The sequence below is a fragment of the Mercurialis annua genome, linkage group LG8, assembly GCF_937616625.2.
Source record: "Mercurialis annua linkage group LG8, ddMerAnnu1.2, whole genome shotgun sequence".
Taxonomy (NCBI): Eukaryota; Viridiplantae; Streptophyta; class Magnoliopsida; order Malpighiales; family Euphorbiaceae; genus Mercurialis; species Mercurialis annua.
Genome location: NC_065577.1, coordinates 8,007,231 through 8,027,296, shown reverse-complemented (window position 1 = coordinate 8,027,296; position 20,066 = coordinate 8,007,231). Strand labels below are relative to the sequence as shown.

General features: G+C 32.3%; 2 protein-coding genes across 3 annotated transcripts; one reads left to right on the top strand and one right to left on the bottom strand.

The window, feature by feature from the left end:
• Window positions 1-4,086: 4,086 nt before the first annotated feature.
• On the bottom strand, window positions 4,087-8,986 carry LOC126661336 (uncharacterized). 2 transcript variants are annotated; one of them, XM_056104031.1, is made up of 8 exons: window positions 8,339-8,986; window positions 7,392-7,430; window positions 7,137-7,280; window positions 6,601-6,673; window positions 6,054-6,159; window positions 5,860-5,956; window positions 4,675-4,770; window positions 4,087-4,596 (listed from the first exon to the last, which is right to left on the bottom strand). In XM_056104031.1, the coding sequence occupies exons 1-8, from the start codon at window positions 8,936-8,938 to the stop codon at window positions 4,441-4,443; spliced, it is 1,311 nt and encodes a 436-aa protein (XP_055960006.1). In that variant the 5' UTR covers window positions 8,939-8,986; the 3' UTR covers window positions 4,087-4,440. The 2 variants fall into 2 exon arrangements, with proteins under 2 accessions (XP_055960006.1, XP_050211119.1); XM_050355162.2 differs by lacking the exon at window positions 7,392-7,430 and having other exon boundaries at window positions 8,339-8,983.
• A 6,411-nt stretch (window positions 8,987-15,397) lies between these two features.
• On the top strand, window positions 15,398-19,993 carry LOC126661349 (gamma carbonic anhydrase 1, mitochondrial-like). Its single transcript, XM_050355178.2, has 6 exons — window positions 15,398-15,607; window positions 17,800-17,922; window positions 18,123-18,266; window positions 18,846-18,971; window positions 19,066-19,217; window positions 19,480-19,993. Exons 2-6 carry the CDS (start codon window positions 17,808-17,810, stop codon window positions 19,756-19,758), a joined length of 816 nt encoding a protein of 271 aa, XP_050211135.1. The 5' UTR covers window positions 15,398-15,607; window positions 17,800-17,807; the 3' UTR covers window positions 19,759-19,993.
• Window positions 19,994-20,066: the final 73 nt, after the last annotated feature.

Genomic DNA, 20,066 nt, shown 5'->3' with positions numbered 1-20,066 from the left:
GTTTTCCACTACCTAAGCCTTTATAATCACTTAATTTGTCAACTCACTTCATACTTCTTTTTCAAGTAAAATTATAAATTATTATTAAATTATTACAATTGCAGTAATATTATTAAAAAATACAAAAAACATTCAAATTTCTCTTGTTGAACTGATATAAAACACATTAAAAGTGCACAATTTGATTTATAAATCGTATTATAAATCGAAAAACAAATTATTATATTTTCTTTTCCTTTACAAACCTTTAATTTTAAGTCAATATATTATAATCAAAATAAAAAATGATCTGAATCTAAATTGAGTAAAACTCGACTGTATTTTTTAAATTAAGTTGACTGAATTGGTCTATAGAGACAGACGGGATGCCCGCTCTTCTAACTATTTAATGATTTTCATTGATGAAGATACTGAAGATGCCTGGGAGTTTATAAGGAACAACTACAAAATCTAGAATGAAGTTGAGGATAGTGTTGTTTGGAGTGTGGAAAAGAACTACAAGTTCTCAATTAATCAAGTTTGGAAGAAGATTAGAGACAACCATCCTATGGTGAATTGGAACAAAGTGGTTTGGGGTAGAAATTCCATTCACAGATTCAATTTTATCCTCTGGCTGTCTATAATGAACAAGTTAAGAACTAAAGATAAAATGAAAAAATGGGGAGTCATTGATGCCGATACTTGTGAAATGTGCTCTAGTACTGCTGAAACTATGGAGCACTGTTTGTTTGAGTGCTTCTATGCTAAAAGCATTTGGCAAAAAGTTTTGCCTGTTTGCAGATGCCCACTGGACTTGAGTAGTTGGAGAAGACTCATTAGTTGGTTTAGCAGGAAGGCTTCTGGGAAGAGTTTGATGGCAAATTGCAGAAGAATTGTGCTTGCTGGTACTGTGTACAACATTTGGAAAGTCAAGAACAAAAAAATTTCTTAAAAGAGGATACTAAAATGGAAGAGATTATCCAGAATATCAGAATGGTGCTGATTGCTAAAGTGGGAGACAAGAATGATGAATTAATGGAGTTATCAATCAACTCTCTTAATGCTTGGTTTTCTGGTTTCCAGAGGATGCTTGTTTCTGGCCCTGAGGCTTTTGTAACAGGGTCAGTAGCTTTGTAGTTCTCTGGTGTGTTCCTCATATAGTCTTTGAAGGTTGCTTCTGTTAGTTTGCTTTTCCCCTGAGGCTTTTGTAACAGGGGGTTAGCTCTATATAATCTGCTATGTGTCTGCCAGAGGTTGCTTGCTCTAGGCCCTAAGGCTTTTGTATTGGGGTCAGTAGTTTGCAGTGCTCTGGTTTGCTTCTTTTTATGTTTCTTCTGGTAGGTTTGTTTGTTTGTTGCAGGCCCCCCTGAGGCTTTTGTAACAGGGGTGGTTTCTGTTCCAGCCTTCTTCTTTTCTAGTTAGGTTTAGTCCTCTGAGGCTTTTGTAACAGAGGACTTATCCTTTCCTGTTTTCCCCCTGAGGCTTTTCTAACAGGGGTTTCGTTAGTTTTTGGTTGTATTCTTGTTTAATTTTAATTAAATGAGCTTTTGGTTGTTTTCTACCAAAAAAAAATCATATAGAAATGAGAATTTTTTTTTATATATAAAATAAAATCCTGACTATTATGATCTTAATTATCATATGTTAATTATTGAGGCGGGTTCGGCCCACGACCTCATAATATACTTGAAGACACCTTAACAATTAAGGGTAGACTCTCATTGACTAGAAATGAGAATGTGATTAGAGAATTACACCCTATACTACAATAATATAAAATATTTACAAAAATATTATGTCAATTTTTTCTTTATAAAAATACTAACTTATCTTTTATAGAAATATTGGAAAAACAAATCCTAACATTTCTGTTTTGTTGCGATTTAAATCTAATGTTCAAAATGTTATGAAACAAATTTCAAATTTTCTATCTTTTGTATTTTATAGCCCAATCCGTTTTCTAATAATTATTTGCATACGTGGTAAGCATTTATATATATATATATATATATATATATATATATATATATATATATATATATATATATAATCTCAACGTTTTAAAACGTTGCAAATAAAATTTTAATCTTTCGTATTTTTGCATTATGTGGCTTAAAGAATATGGCAAAATGACCGAAACTCGAAATGAGGCTATAGAATGTAAAAATTGAAAAGATTGAGATTTATTTCGTAATTTCAACATTAAATTTAAATCGTTACAAAAGTGAAACATTGGCATTTATTTTGCCAATTTCTCTTTATACAATTATAATATCTACTTCTCTTCTTCATCTTCTTAGTCTCACTAGTCCAATTAAAAGAAATAGACTTAATACATCATTTAATCCCTAAATTATACCATTTTATTTTCTGCGATCTATAAACTAATTTCATGTTCTACTGGACCTCTTAACTCTCTTTTTTTATTCTATTTACCCCCTCATTCGAAACGTGCACACAACGCGCGCTGATGTGGATAAAATTGTTGACATGGAGTTAAATAGAACAAAAAATAGTTAAGAGATTCAATGGAACACTAAAATAGTTTAGAGGTCATAGGGAACAAAAGAGTAAAGTTTAGTGGTCAAAAAATATATTAATTCTAAATATTTTTTTATTTAAAATAAAAAGTGATATACTTTATATATTATTTGAAAAATCATTTAAAGCTTAATTACTTTCAAAATCATGAAATCTAGCGTGTTTTCCAATTTTAACACCAATTTGAAAAATTCAGAATTGATTTGAAAAGTTTGAAATTGCAAGAAATTAAAAGTTGGTATGTTAAAATTTTTAAAATTTAAAATTTGTGAAACACACTAAAAAATATAATTTTTTAAACAATTAAGTTTGTATTTAATATTATCACAGTATAATAAATTTATATCTTTTATAATATCATTAAAAATAGATAAAATCCCTTAATTATTATTGAAATCTAAGTAAATATTTACATGTATAAAAAGTTATATTATGTGATTTCAATATCTTTTGTTTTTCTATTGTCGTTAACAATTTATAAAAAAATTATATGTGATTATATATAAATTATTTTATATGCTTCTTACCATTCATGCTAGGTATAAAATGCTTAAAAATTAAATAATTATATTTTCGAGGAGGTTAAATGGGTAAAAAAAATAAAAAATTGAAGGTACAGAAGGAAAATAAAATAGTTTAGACTTCAAATAGAACAAAATAGTATATTTCAAGTGTTAAACAGAACAATTTATGCATTTTAATTACTCTTCACGTGCTTCAAAACATTTAAAACCACGCGCTTTTACCACGCTGGACGAAAAAAGTCAAATCGTCAAAAAAATTGTAGTTGAGAGGTTAAATAAAATTTAGAAAAGTTAAGAAATTCAATAGAATACAAAATTAGTTTAGGAATCTCATAGAATAAAAGGGTATAATTTAGGAGTCAAATGATATATTAAGCCAAAGAAATATATATCAACTATATAGTTAGAGCATCTCCAATGTGCTCTTTATTTTAAAGAACATCTTTAGTAAAATAAAGAGCATCTTTAAATAGAGTACTATTTTTATTTTTACTCCAATAAGCTCTCTAAATTTAATTTTAAATTTTAAATTTTTATAGATAATAATAAAAATATTAAATATTAATAATATTAATTCAATGACTTTTTTAATAATAATATTTTTATTTAATTTAATTTTTACAAAAACTAATACTAATAATATATATTAATAATATAAAATTATTTTTATTTTAAAATTATTTATTTATTCAGTTTTTATATTACAAATAATTAATATTATATTTTAAAGTAAAACTAACTAACTTATTTTTTGAAATTTAAAATTTGATCTTTTAAGATTTGAAGTAGAGAGTGAAAACGGCTCTCTATATGTAGAGAGCCATTTTCACTCTTTTCTTTAAATTTAAAAAATAGAGAGTCCATTGAAGTTTAAATTTATTGTCAAACTATCTAAATTAAAGAGTTTGACAATTTTAAAGTCCTTTGGAGATACTCTTAATTAGCTATCTGCCCAATTAACTGAAAAGATACATAATTATCCCAAAAAAGAGAGGAAAATGAAAAGATACAAAATAAGGGTTGATAATCCAAGACAACAACAGAGCAAATAAACTTAAAATTATATAAAAAAAAATAGAGTTTCTTCTCTTATTGTGGATTCTTCTTAAACCTATAGTTCAATGCAAAAAAAAAGTACATTGAATCATCCTAATTTTATCACACTACATCAAAATCCCTAAATTTTACAAATTTTCCTTACACTTCCTCTCCCTTTTGAGATATCTGCTAGATTGATTTTTGACTATACAGCATTTAACAGAAGAACATCAGATGTGTGTATTCTCTTCTCCCCCTAAACTAACAAGTATTAACCTAAGGTATGGAACTAACTGCCAACTATAAACCGTATAATCCGCATCTTCAGCATCAAAATGGAAACAGAATTTACATTAAGCTACTTCGCCGAGCCATTTTCAACTTTCGGGCTGTCATCTTGGACGACTTCATTGACCGGATTCTCCGCAGCCCAAACAGCTGCGTCCAAGTAACCAACCTCAAATAGTCTGTCGAGAATATCATCTCCTGCTGGCTCTAATGCCCAGTTGAAAAGCTGGAATAATTGCAAACACATGTTAATTAACTATAATACTGTGTAGAGTATTAAAGTCAGCGACAACGACCGATGTACCTGTCTAGGGCTAGCTCTATTTTCAGGATTGCAATCTGGACTAATTCCGATTCCTTGCAGACCCAATCGGCTAGCTGGGAAGGCACAAACACGTACCTGCAAAACAACAAGAACGTCCACACTCATTAATACTAACCAAAATGCCATACTTGTAATTTATGTCGCATGAAATCAGAAATACTTGGATAGAAAATGTTGAAACGGGAAATGCTGAAACAATTTTTTTATAGGAACAGATTATAGATATAACGTTTCAGAGTTATAACAGGCGAAAGTGGGACTCAATAAGCTCCTGTGCAATGTAGCTTGTAACACAGCAAACAGTTGCTATATTACATTGTGGAGAAAAAGGAGGGAAACCGAGAGAAATAAACGCAACAATGAGGTTATGGCAATGTCCATATCTTGATATATATTGCAGCAAATGGAGGATGTAATTAGCTATGCACATCTCAAACGATAAACATATATATATCAACTATATGTTTTGGGTGATTCCAGTTTTAAGACATAAGTATTCTAAACAATAGCAGAAGCAGCCTAAATGAGCCTAAATTCATTGCATGCTAATCCAAGGAATTTTGAAGATAACCAAGTGACATGATATGAAGTGAAGATGCTTTTACAAAATGGAATAAAGCACAACGAAGCATAGCCACAATTCACAAATGGAGCTGCATGATAAGAGCGAGCAAACAATTCGACAGAACAATTCAAGATTTCCTAAATACTGGCCAATAATTGTGTTCTGAAACCCCCCCCCCCCCCAAAAAAAAAAAAAAAATTAATAATCAGAGGCCGTGCTAGTCGCAACTGGCTATCCAACTCGATCACAAGTTTCTTTAAATCATCTAGTTGACAGATTTGGCGTGCACAATATTGCTTTGGGACCTTTTATAGGTCTCCATCGTGAAGAATCACTTTTTCATACATTGTTTTCACATCAGACTGTTTTCACATCAGACCACACAGACAGAAGACCACACAAAGAGAAGCTCAGTTTACTGATCAAATGGCCAGTTCGGATGAACGTCGTCAATTCAGTTGTAAATTACAAACCTAGCCAAGAATTATGTACAAGATCATGATAATTTAGATCACTTCAACTACTGGTTTATGTATGATAGAGCTGGGAGTCTTATTGAGAAAATATACAGGAAAATATCATAAGCAATTACGAATTACCGTCTTAGCAGCTGCCGTCGGTGGCATAAACAATGTCAAACCCCCATCAATACAAAGTCGATTTCTGAACATTGTGGCAGGTCTTGGTGCAAGATATCTGCAATACTTTCAATAGATTATAATTTTAATTTAATGTTCCCTAAAACAATTATAAAAACGAGTATGGAAGGCAAAATAATGTATTAACTATTCACCCTGGAATAAAGGAAGAAGTGAAAACTGCATTTATGAGATCCTCTTTCGAGTCAAATTGATCCACTAACAAACCCCTGGGCCTCCACAAAATCTGAGTTACAGCAACTGTATAACACAGACAATATTAACAAAGTCCACGGTCAGATCAATAAAAATTTCAAATGTCCAAATACATGTTACTGTAGTCCCATATCAGGACAAGGAAATGATTATAAATAGAAACAAGTCATAAAATTATCTAAATGCTGCAAATTGCAAATAAATAATTTACCCTAACCAAAGAGATGCTCAAGAACAAAAACAAGCATATGCAACATAAATGATCTGATAATTAACTAATGGAAAAGATTATGAAAAAAAAAGGAACCAAAACCTGTAACACAAATATATTTTTAATGCATGCACACTTATGCCATCACATCTGCCTCACTACAGATATTAGTTTATGAAAAATGCTCAATTGTAGAAGAAAACAAATTATCTAGAAGTATCAATCATTCTCAATAAATCAGAGACTTCATCAGTAAAGAGTAAAGATCATCTTACTACGAACCCTCCCATTAGATCTGATATGGGCATCATCTGGCAGAAAGTTTTCAAGGACCTCACGTAGAACAGCCTGTGCCCAAAAAAAAAAAAAAAATCGGTATAAAATCTATCATTCCCTTCTTTTGCAACATTATAGAATAAATTATAGTGATTCTCTTTGTTGCAGAGTTTGCTTCTCCCAAGCCCACAAAGAAATTAACCTCAAGGTCCTAAGCCCTATTCTTGACGGGGAGCAAAGGCCTCCGCCATTCCATCCTTTGGATCAATAGCAAGGACATAAAAATCGCAGACCAAACACAAATCTAAAGTTGCGCTTTCGACTATGTATAAATGTTCTCTAAATGCTGCTGTATATACGATGTCCTTGTTCCAAGAATAGTAGTTGAGATATGACATTACTTTAAACATCAAATCTTAATGTAAAACAAATTAATAATACATGCTAGCCCAGTAGAATTAAAAATGAAAATTATCGTTGTAAAAAGAAATACCCAACTACAGATAGCACATTTGAAATTACAGTAGAAATTTACCCCAAGTCGAAATGCAGTCCCTCTTAGCCGACAGTCTTCAGCCAGTATTTTGGTTGCTCTTAGTGCCTCCTTCATACTAGCACCAGAGGCAATTACAGCACAAACTATGGCACCAGCAGAGGAACCAGCCAATGGTGTGGTTTCCTGAATCACAGTATTCAGAAGTTTATGAGTCAAACAAACATTTGAGTTCAATAAAAATTTACTGATGAGGAAAAATAAAATTATCAGCAGGTCAAGGAAAGAATTTATCACGCTATTGTTTGTTTCTGATTCTGAAATGGCTTTGGGAACCTCATAACCAGACCAGAGTCAGCGCACTTTAATTAAGTCCATGTGAACAGAATAATAGGACTACAAAGCTACTAACAGGAAGAGTATCCATAAGACCATAACCACAAGCTAAGATGACATTTTTTAATAATTAACTAAACTTCATAATGAAGTTATCAAGTATAGAAACAACCTTCTACCTAAAGCAAGCACACATGTTATATATTCTCAGGAACCCGACATCATCCATGCAAATTATGTTTTATAATAAAAACAAACTCTTCACAAATAAAAGCAAACTGAATTGAAGCTGCCTAGATGATATTCTAGTATTGGACAACGACATCGATTTAAAAGGCCCAAAATTATAATCATAAAATTCACAACCTGGTATAATGCAAACCAACCTACAGAATATGAAAGACATGCCAAAAACCAAATCGACACAAATTTACCACCCCATCAACACATTATAAGCAAAATTCTTGGCTTAACACAGAATACCACACTTTTAAAGATTGAATCCTTGTACTAGAAAAAACATTCACGTCGGGCTCCTACACTATCAATTTCATCCAAATTAAGCCATTCCGTCCATTTACGTACATGTAAACACATTGAGTTCATATCTAACAGAAATGGATGGAAGGTCTCAATGTATTTGCAATTGATAGTGTAGGGACCCAATCTGGATGCTTTTTAGTACAGAGATAGTGCAGGGACCCAAATATGCGTTTTGCCGAAATTCTTCTAAACTTTACTAACATAAATTCACAATGCAATCACAAACCATATCTGTCAGCATTAACATATAAAAATTCTAACCATCAAAAACCATCACTTAATTCGAATTCAAAAGCTCCAAATTTTAGCAATGGTAAACATAATTTGGCACTATATGTATAAATAAATGAAAAAAAAATACTAACTTTAATGTAACCCTTTTCAATAAGAAGCTGAGCAACACCAAGATGATAAGGAAACAACAATCCAGCAGCAGAAAAACTAAAACCAGGGCTAGTAATCACCCGCCTTTTCTTCTCAGCCTCAACATCTTTAACCCTTTGTTCCCAAATAACAGCAGGCTCAATCTCATCCTCCATAATAGCTCCAATTCTCTCTTCATACTCCACATTCCCATTCCCATTCAAAGAAACCCCAGCACTAGAATTTGGCAAATTCCCATCTACAAATTTATCATTTCTGCTCCTACTCTTCAACAACCTCGACGCAATTCCCAAGAACAGCTCCCCTGTTGCCACAGCAAATGATTTCTTCTCTTGTTGCGGCGGCGGAGGTGGCGGTGGGTATGTGATTTTATTGTTATTAGAGGAGTTTTTTGTGGAGAAAAATATGGGTTTGAGAGAGTGGCGTTGTGTGAGAAATGGGCTGTGATTAGAATTTGGATTGAGAGATGAGAAAGGGTGGGAATGAGAGGGGAGAAGAGATGAGAGAGATGGCGCCATTGAAGGAGTTGGAGGAGAAGGTTTGTTATGTTTCTTGGTGAAGAACAACATTCTTAATATCATAGTAATATTGATTATTTAAGCTATGATTTTGGTTTTCTTAATTGTCATTATCTTTGTGTCTTTTCATTTCTTTATTATTATTTCTTATAGATTGTGATTTTGCAAGAAAAAGGAAAAATAGAAAAGAAACAAAAAGAAGAGAATGGTGGCGGTTTGTGATTTGTTTGCATTTTGGCCAACCGAAATTTAGAAATATTATTAGTCTATTAAAAAAAATTGGAACATTTGCAAACATATTTTATGGAAGGGTTGTAGGTGATCAAACCAAGTAACTCGTGAGCTATACGGAATTGATTTCGGTATTAATAGGATTGAGATCGAGATCGAGATCGAGATCGTGTTCGAACTACTCGAATAATCTATCTACTCAAGTTCAGCTCGAACACTAAAACAATTGACTTAATAAGCTCACAAGTCTTATGAAACTTATTTAATTTACAGTTTCATCCTTATGTAATGCAATGATTACAACTTTGTCTGAAAAGTATTATCTTTATGGAATGCGATAATTATGCCAGAAGAGTGATTATTCTGGTATACACATCAACATTTTTAAGCATTTTTCTAACTGAAAATTGCTCAATGTTAAAATTGCAAAAAATCAAAAGTTGGTGTTAAAATGCAAAAAACACACTAAAATTTGTGATATTTTACACCATTAAATTAATTTCCTAAATACTACCTTTGAGTGGGTGAATAAAGTTATTTTAAAAAAAAAAATATTTAGTGTTTAGATTAAGAGTTTGAGAGTTGCGAGAAAATCACACAAGGATTTGGGTTAAATGCAAATTCATACACCAACTTTGACCTAATTTGCAATTACAACATAAACTTTGAAACTTGGCAATGTCAGTAACCAACTTTACACTTTTGGCAAATCGATACACCAAACTCAAAAAACACTAACGTGGACATTGTAATAAACCGCCATTTGTCATTTTATGATTGGTCGGTGTACCAATTTGCCAAGAAATGAAAGTTGGCTACCGACATTGCCAAGTTTAAAAGTTTATGTTGTAATTGCAAATTAGGTCAAAGTTGGTGTATGAATTTGCATTTAACCCCAAGGATTTAGAGTGGTTCGAATAACAAACCGATTCTACTCCGTTATTCAATCAAAGATTGAGATTGCTAATCCACTAATGGGTTGGTGTTTTCAAACTAAACACTTAATTTTTTAGAGTTAATCTCAAACCCACAAAGTAATTATTCAAGACTAATCACAACCCTACACAAAACGATTAATAAACAAATGATAATCAACAAAAAAACAATCAATTAATTTGATGCACAATAAATAAAAACAGTAAAAAATCAATTATTTGTAGTTGTTATTATTCTTAATGTGTCTAACCACATAAATGTGGTGGTTGAAGGATATTTTTAACCTATACAATTATTCTCTCAGTCTTCCAAGTGAGAAAAAAATTGTAAGAAACAACTCGGTCGCGCCCGCAACTCATGGTTTTCTTGAATTCTGCAATTGTCGTTTGCCACATGGCACCTTTTCACTGAGACATTCAAATGTAACCTTTGGACTCTCCAACTGATCTCTTGGTCGCGCACGTGAAGCCTCTGAGTCGCGCCCATGACTTATGTTCAAAATCAAGGGGTATTTCATATCCTCCTGTCACGCCCGTGAAAACCTGCCACGCCTGTGAATCCCGTGAAGCACTCCCCCTTACTTCATACACCAATAATCAAAAAGATATTTAAAGACATAAATTAAATAAAAAAAATTAAAACTTAGGCATTTGATAAAATTTGCATTTTTAATAAAAAAATTGAAATCAAAGCATATAATCATAAGTATATTTTTGAGTAATTGCAAAACAATATAACTACCACACCAATTGCATTAAGAATTAAGTTAATAACAAGTCATTGCATAAATTAAATACAAACATACATGTATTTCATGGCTAGAAAGGAATACAAGGCATTTTTAGAATTGTAAAATTTTGAAAAACAAAATTAAAATGCAGTTAAATGAAATGCAATGATATGGATCTTCAAAAATTCTAACTCTCGCTCACTTCTTCATCATATTCCTCTTATTCATCATGAACCGAGGGGGAGAAAGAGCACCCCAATAGAAATCCATTCTTGAGCGCATTATAGACTATGTCAAATTCAACCTTATCAGACCTTGAATCCATTTTGTTGAAACTGATTGTCGATGTGTTGCTCAAATAAAGTCATTCTCTTATATAGTTGAGAGAGAAGTTGATTGGTGTCCATACCGGGTGGAGGTGGAGGAAAGCTTGTGCTTCTTCCATTGGCACATCTGGCGGTTGTCCAATAGCCGCTTCAACCCCTTTTTGCATCCCTTGTTCCGCTTCCATTTGGCCCTCGCCTCTCCTCCTTTTGGATGCAAGTCGTTCAATTTGGGTGCGCATCAAGTTCTCATCAAGTAAACAAACAAAGTGATCACCCCTAACTCGAAAGGCCTTGCAATTGTTGATCCAAAGATCTAAGTCTATCAAGTCTGCATTCCACTTGTACGTCTTCTCTTGAAGTTGGAGGATTTGTGGACTCCATGTTGAAGAGTGCTTGATTAATGCCATGACAAATGCATCACACCGAAGAGTGCTTGGCCTTCTTACAAGCCCATCCAAGTGAACCATGAAATTGTAAGCACGTGACATTTTTATTCCCCTTTCCACGGCATACAAGTAGACAAGATCCTTATAGAAACCTTACCGACTTAAAACGTCAATGGATCAAGAATTCGGCCTCCAAAACCCTACAGAGTATATTGCTCAGTCTAAGGTGTCTATTTTTTTTACTACTAATCATTGCCGACTAGATCCAGCAAGCACCGACTGCGGACCACTCCAATCGGAAAACTAACCACCATGTGTCAACATCTCATCAACATAAAACCGAGTTAATGAGATGTTGACACGTGTAACAGATATTTTTTTGTCTCTTTTGTATTAAAATATATTTATTTTAGGGTATATTAGGAATAAATATAAATATTTATATTATTTTAAGAGATTTCTACCAAAACAATTATGAGGTATGATTGTGAACAAAACCCGATTTTGGGTGGTTTGTGTAAATTGCCCTCTCCATTTTTTTTAATGTTGTTAAAATTTATTTTTGGGTTTTACTTTCCTCTAAAAAAATTGCTCATTACACATGCGGAAGCGAATGGATATGATTCTAATGGCCTATCAAAGCCTTAAGTTAACAGTTTTTTCCTTTTTTTATCATACAAAGACACCGTTTTTGAGCTTTAGAGATTAACAATTTTTCACTCAGTTTTGACTGACCCCCGCTATTGTTTCTATTTTCAGGTTTTATCGATTAAAGCATAAAGGGGACTTCTTATTTCATTCCGGGAGTTCTAGTTATCAAAGTTTAATGTAAACATTTTTCCTTCTAGAGATAATAGTCAATAAAAGTTGTTTGTCGTTTGTAGTTTCAATTACTCTGATGTGGATGATTATATATTTTATGTAATGTTATTATGGCATATTTTTTTTTATCTTAACATAATATTTTGGAGACTCGAGTTGATTCGAGCAAATGCTATTTTAAGGTTGGAATCTCAGATCATTTCGAGTATTGGTGTATGAATGTAAATCGATATGTATGTGATGTTTATGCCATGTAATGTATGTCGGAGTCTTGGTTAACCCGAGAATTGTTGATTTTATCGATAATTGATGGAATAAGACAAAATCTCAGATGACCGCTTTATACCAAAATCCTACATTTCTAGTTTATAAGGAAGACAACTCAATAAGTCTATATATAAGACAAGCCAGCCTATTACTATAGTAAGTTGAGCTTTATTGCCTCTTTTGTGTAGTACTTTTCTATATGGAGATTGATACTAACTTAAACTTCAGAGTGGATTTTGGAGCAAGAGTTTGAAATCCTATCTGACCTTATTTGTCTTGTAGGACATAACTAAGGGTTCATTAGATATAAAGTTTATTACGGAGCGATCCAAAGGGAGAAGAATTTGGAGCGACTCGAAAGACATGGCAATTTTTTACCGGATCCATCAAATGAATGATCGTTTGTCGTTTTCTAAAGTTTGCTACGGGTTCCGGAGCAACCACTCTCGTTTCCTAGCGCCGTTCGCGGTGCCGTGAAATCGGGTCATGGCAACTATAAACTCCCAAAAGCCATTGTTTGATGCTCACTTGATTCCCGATGCTTGAACACTCTTCGAAATAGTTAAAATAATCCTGAAACTCCCCATTGTAAGGCGTTTGATCTTGAAATTACTCAAGTTTAATAATGAGATATATAGCATTATAAATTACATTAAAAAGTGATAAATGGGCTAGAAAACAATAACAAGATATGAGTATTTCTACTCCTACCAATGCTAACAAGGTTGCTCTATTTTATTCTTCTCAGAATGCAACAGAGGAGCATATGCCGACTACTCAGAAGCGTCGTGTCTCTTCTGCTGTTGACGTTCAAGTTAGAATGCCAGAAAAGGTTGATGGCTCTCACCCTGAATCTACTCTTATTATGGAACGTGTGCATATGTAGTTGCAGTCTAACTATCACGGGAAGTCTTCTATGAGCAATCTCTAAGTGTCCTGGATATTCCTAAACTAATAGTGTTTCCTCAAGATCGACAGTATATTGATGAACTGGATCCAAAGTTCTCACCTTAATATGCCTTTAGCATGATCAACATGTGTGAGTTCTTATTTATTTTTTATTTCGTTTGTAGTTTTGTTAGTGATTCGTTCTCTTTTTTATGTGTTTTTTAGTAGTCTTCAAATATTGTGTATAGGTCCATGCTTTATATATAAGGTTATGAGCCATGCTAACGAAGACCACATTAAGCTGGAGTTGATCAAGGATGAGATGAAGCTGCTCGAGAAACGGACCAAGCTTGCTGGAGCTTCTCTTTAGTGCTAAGAAAAATTTGTGGTGGAGACTACAAGTAATCTTTTTGTTTTTGAAGCTAAAATCCAAGACATGGAAAACTCCCATTCTTTCGAGGCTATAGACTTAGTTTCTCTATGTTCTAAAGTAGACCTTTTTGAGAATGGGAAGTCGACTTTACGGATCCAACACGACAAAGATCTGTAGCGGCCCATGCTTTGAGCACAAAAGGTGTATGGCCGGACAAACTCTTTAATATGAAAATGATCAATTAATTATTCCCTTCACAGTATTTAGTATAGAAACCTTACAGATTTAAAACATCAATCAATCAAGAATTCAGCCAGTTTTGCGAATTCAAAACCCGGTAGAGTATATTGTTTAGTCTAAGATCCCGATTGTCTTTACTACTGATCGTTGCCGACTAGATCCGGCAAGCGCCAGCTGCGGAACACTCCAATTGGAGACACTAACCACCGTGTGTTAACATCTTATTGACATAAAACCAAGTTAATGAGATGTTGACACGTGTAAGGGATATTTTTGTCTCTTTTGTGTTAAAATATATTTATTTTTGAGTATATTAGGAATACATGTAAACATTTACATTATTTTAAGAGATTTTTACAAAAATATTGTGAGGTATGAATGTAAACCGAACCCGATTTTGGATGGTTTATGTAGATTAACCTTATCTATTTTTTTAATGTTGTTAAATTTTTTTGGGCGTTACTTTCCTCTAATTTTTTTGCTCATTACACATGCAGAAGCAAATAGATAAGTTGGATAAGTTGCTAATGGCCTATCAAAGCCCTAAGTTAACCTTTTTTTTTCCTTTTTTTATTATATAAAAATGTTTGAGCTTAGAGTTAGCATTACTAGGATTTAGAGGTTGCCAATGTGGGCCTAGTCTGAATGGTTAAGGCGTCTCTAAGTGCATCGAGAGGTTGTGGGTTCGAATCACACCTCGGTAACTAACAGCTAACATGAGACTCTAAAGAGTCGATTTCCACCTCCGATAAAAAAAAGGATTTAGAGATTAGCTGAATTTACAACATGTTGTGCCTTTCATTTCCCTCTACTCATGTCTATTGTGGGATAAGCTTGGTCGCCCGCTTAAATCGACGAAACAAATTGCAAAACTATATTTTCATTTTGTAAATCTCTTTGACTTCATATACTTATTCATATTCGCATAGTATCATTTCTTATGCTAAATTTAGCACAAAAGAGTTATAAAATGCTATAGATAGTACTATAACTTTTTAACTTTTTCTTCAATGTAAAATATTAAAAAGAGTGTTATTTACTTATTATGATAATTATTTTTTATTTTTTATTATCTAATAATTTTTCAATTGTATATTTTAAAATTATTTTAATATGTTTTTATAAATATGATAATGAATTTCTTTTAAAAATATATTATAAAAAAAATTAGTGAATTACATAAAAATAATTTTTTTATTATATTCGTGTATGGTTTACTTTTAAAAAAATCAATCAAAAGTTTTAGACATTAAAGGCATATCCGCATATTTCTATAAACATTAGGGGCGTATTTGATTCTTTTTTCAAAAAAAAAAAACAAAGTTTAAGTCCTTCATTTCATCTCTGGCCTTTGCAAAACAGATCTGCCGCATCCGTCACTCTTCCATCTGCCGCTGCCGTTCGTTGCCCCTGCCGCTTCCGCCGCTTGCCGTGCTCTTCCTCTCCTCTCCGCTGATCCTCTCCTCTTATCTGCACCGAACCGCTGCTTCTCTCCTCTCCTCTTCTCCGCTGCCGCCGCCTGCTCTATAACAAGTGAGCACTATTAGTTTAATCTGTTAAGTATTTTTTAGTTTCTTAGATAATTTTTAAATAATTTAATTATTTTAATTTGTATACTTTTAATAATCTTTTACCAATTACGGAATAGTTTGTGAATTGTTATTATTAATTATTTAAAGTATTTATAAGTTAATTAGAATGTATAATTTGTAATTCTGTTTGATAATAATTGTAAGTAAAAATTTAGGTAATCAATGTATTTTTTTCATTAATATTGTTAATTATTATTTTGGTCTTGACATTCTCTTAAAATATGTCTTCTACATTAATCTCCATATTTGAGTATTGAGCATTGGAAATTTGATAAGTTGGTTTTTGGAAGGAAGAATGTTTGGAATATTAGAAAAAAGAAAGGCAATGAAATTTTTATAATTTCTTAAAGATGAGGAAAAGAAATAATCAATAATCAGTTAATTGTAATGAAATCTTTTAATTCTAAGAACAAAGCAAAGTTCTCTAATTTTGAATTTGATTCTTCCAAGGAACCCAATGACGATGTGAATTCTTGTATGTGTTATTGTTTATTTAGTTGTTTGCATAATCTAAACTTTTGCCTCGTAATGCTTACAAATTGGAACTCTTTAACTATTCACGAGAGGTTAAAATATTGTTCATATAAATTTTCTTAAATTTTTTTAAGTTTTATTTGTTGATTAATCATGATTTGAACTACAACTTATTGAAATCTTATAATTCTCTTCTTCTTTCTTAATTACTTCAGTTACATGTTTCTTATTGTTCAACATCTTGGTCCCTTTTTTATATCTTTTATATGAATAATTTAAGACTTAATACCTCAAAAAATCCCGACCTTTTAGCCCCTTTTCAATTCTACCCTGACATTGAAAACTGATCAATTTTACCCTATTTCGTATTTTCTTGTTTCAATTATACCCTAATTTTTCACAATTATTTTATTTAAATAATGAAATCATTTAATTAACTAAGTTTAAAGATTTTAAAATTAAATATATTTTCATTTAAAAATGTACAAATAAGTATTTTATTTTTAAAAACTAACTAAAAACCATAATCAAATTAAAACTAATTTAAATTTTTAATTAATTTAACTAAATCTAAATAAATTTTCAACATCTATAGTTAATATATGCTAAACATGGAGAACGTTTTTTAATTTTTTCCAAACGAAAAAAACGTCAATTTAATATTTCAGGGTACAATTGAAACACAAAAATGCAAAATATGGTAAAATTGACCAGTTTTCAACGTCAGGGTAGAATTGAAAAAGGGCTAAAAGGTCGGGGTTTTTTAAGGCATTAGGCCTTAATTTAACAGATGTGATAAATGTTCTTATTAGCTATTTTCATATAAACGGTTGTCTATATTAATGTAATGAGAGTCGTTATCATCATAAAATATGCCTTAAAACATTAGTTGGAAATTTATTACCAAAATGAAAAAATGTATTTAGAAATTTGTCACTCACTCATTCAAACTCTAACAATATTAACTTTGGCATTTTGCTTTAATTTGTGTTATGTTTTACATTTTTTTTTTGTTTCTAATCTAATAGTATATGTAATTTGTTTTCTAGAGTTGCATTACCAAGACTAAAAAATTTAAATTCAGTATAATTTTTTATATAGATTTGTACATATTATCAGCTATGACATTGACATCCAGACTTCAATAATATCAAATAATTTATGATTATAAATTAAAAATGAAAAAGTGCACTGACATATAAAATAATTAATAGCATGTTGGTGAATATTATTTGGTTGATTTGATATCCTGTTAAAAGTCGAGTTATTTTCACATGCATGTTAAAGATTTCTTTGATTGCTATTGTTATTGTTGCAGTTTTTGATAGCGATGATAGGACTTCGCCTCTATTTATTTCAGATCTAATTTGGCTTATTAATTGGCGTGATTGTATATCACAATATTGACGCTTCCCTTCTAAAAGTTGAATTTTACAGATTTTGACTACAGAATTTTATTTGAAATCATATAAACACAAGATCATTATGTGACACGTTTTTCGAACAACTTCTAATATTTTTTTTATGTTTTGGATAAACGTATTGTTTTTATGTATTGAATTGAATGTTTTTTAAATTGACGCTTTAATGTTTTTCAAATTTTTTGCTATCAGGTTTATGTTTTAATGTTTTTTGATTTTATTATTATTATGCTATCAGGTTTATAAATGGGGACCCTAGGCAGAGCAATATACTCCGTCGGGTTCTGGATTCGTGAATCTGGCCAAGCTCTTGATCGTCTCGGCTGCCGTCTGCAAGGAAACTACTACTTCCAGGAAAAATGTAAGTTTTCCTCATTTTGTTTAAATATCTTAGATCCTTTCCGTTTAATTTAAATGAACATTGAGTAGCACCTGACTGTCCTTATTTTATAATAGTAGTAATGGTGATTGACTCGATCAGATTGAGGAATATAAATTTTAGGTTGTTGTTTTAGTATTATTATTTTAGTTAGCAACTAATTAATATTTTAAGGATTTTAGTGTCTAGGCATCGCACTCTGATGAATGTATTTGACAAAGTACCTGTGGTTGATAATGATGCATTTGTGGCTCCTAGTGCTTCAATCATTGGGGATGTTCAAGTTGGTAGAGGATCTTCTATTTGGTATGGTTGTGTTTTGAGAGGTATGTATGATTTATCATGTATATGTTACTTTTTCTTTATCATTTGCACTCGATTGTAATTTGTAAGTCTATTATAACTATAAATTCTGCTAGTCAAAGAGTTTCATCTGTGTAAATGGCTGTAATGAATTGATTAAAATTCTTGTATTCTTTCCATCACACATGACATTTAAAATTTTCGGCTAAATTGGATCGTTGCATCCTGTTGTTGTTGATATAATGGATATAGGTTATTCAATAGAATTTGACCCTTTTTTCCACAGTAATTTCATTTTTTGCAAATCAATAAATTCAAACCTGACTTTAGAGCGGTAGTCTAGGTAAAATGATAATTATATTGCTATATTAAGGACTAGGTCCCTTTCTTTTATAGAGTTCATGTATTAATTTTCATTTTTTTAATCCCAAGAAACATTTCCATAAACGGAGCACTAAGTGATAAACAAAGATGTTGGAATTAGAACGGAAATGCTGGTAGGGCCATTTTTAATTGTAGAAGAGGCTAACTCACACTACTTCCATTTGCGGTTGCATTGGTAGATTTTGTTGACAACAATGTATACTTTTCTTTGTGGATAGGTGATGTGAACAGTATTAGTGTTGGATCCGGAACTAACATACAAGACAACTCCCTTGTGCATGTGGCAAAGTCTAATCTAAGTGGGAAGGTACTGCCAACTATAGTTGGGAACAATGTTACTGTAGGTGAGGAATATGACCGCAGCATTCTTTATTGTTAATCAACTTGATGTAAGCTTCAACTCCCTGTGTATTATTATTTGAAGTTTAAAATGGGCAGGCCATAGTGCTGTTCTCCATGGCTGTACGGTTGAAGATGAGGCTTTTGTTGGTATGGGAGCAACACTTCTTGATGGTGTTGTTGTTGAGAAAAATGCCATGGTGGCTGCTGGTGCCCTTGTAAGGCAGAACACAAAGATACCCGCAGGAGAGGTATTTCTGCACCTGTTTCCATGCAAGATGATATCAGCATATTTATCTTATAGTGATATCTTTTATTAGGAGTTTGTTTCCGTTATTAATCATATTAGTCTTGACCACTTAAATTATTATCACCCAGTATATATAGGTAGGAATTGCATCATTAGTGGAGCTGCTATGGTCCATAATATATTCTCGTGCGCACTTACATTAAAGTGAAAACTTCAAGATGCTATCCATGATATAGCAACTCAAGTGTTTGCAACATATGCAGGTGTGGGGAGGCAATCCTGCAAAATTTCTCAGGAAGCTAACTGATGAAGAGATAGCCTTTATCACACAGTCAGCCATCAATTATTCTAATCTTGCACAGGTTCACGCTGCTGAGAATGCTAAGCCTTTTGATGAGATCGAGTTTGAGAAGGTGCTTCGCAAGAAGTTTGCACATCGGGATGAAGAATATGACTCAATGTTGGGTGTTGTTCGTGAAACCCCGCCTGAACTTATTCTTCCAGATAATGTCCTACCAGATAAAGCACCCAAGGCAGCTTAAGGTATTTTCTTGAGGTGTTTTTTCCTAATTTGAAATTTCAGATGTGACTTGTGAGAAATATTATTGGTTTGCGCAAATATACGAAGAAGGGGCACTCTCTTTTGCAATAATACTAGACATATTTTAGGGAAGAATTATGTCTCCTTTTTAGATTTTTGCTCGGGTTCTTGTTTTAGAACATATTTATTCTATGGGAGAAGTTAATGCCATAAAAGCACGAACTTTTTGATGTTTATATGATTCTTGTACTCGAGATATTTTCAGAGATGGCACCACTTGTCATAAGCACACTTTTGCGTCCATTCTAA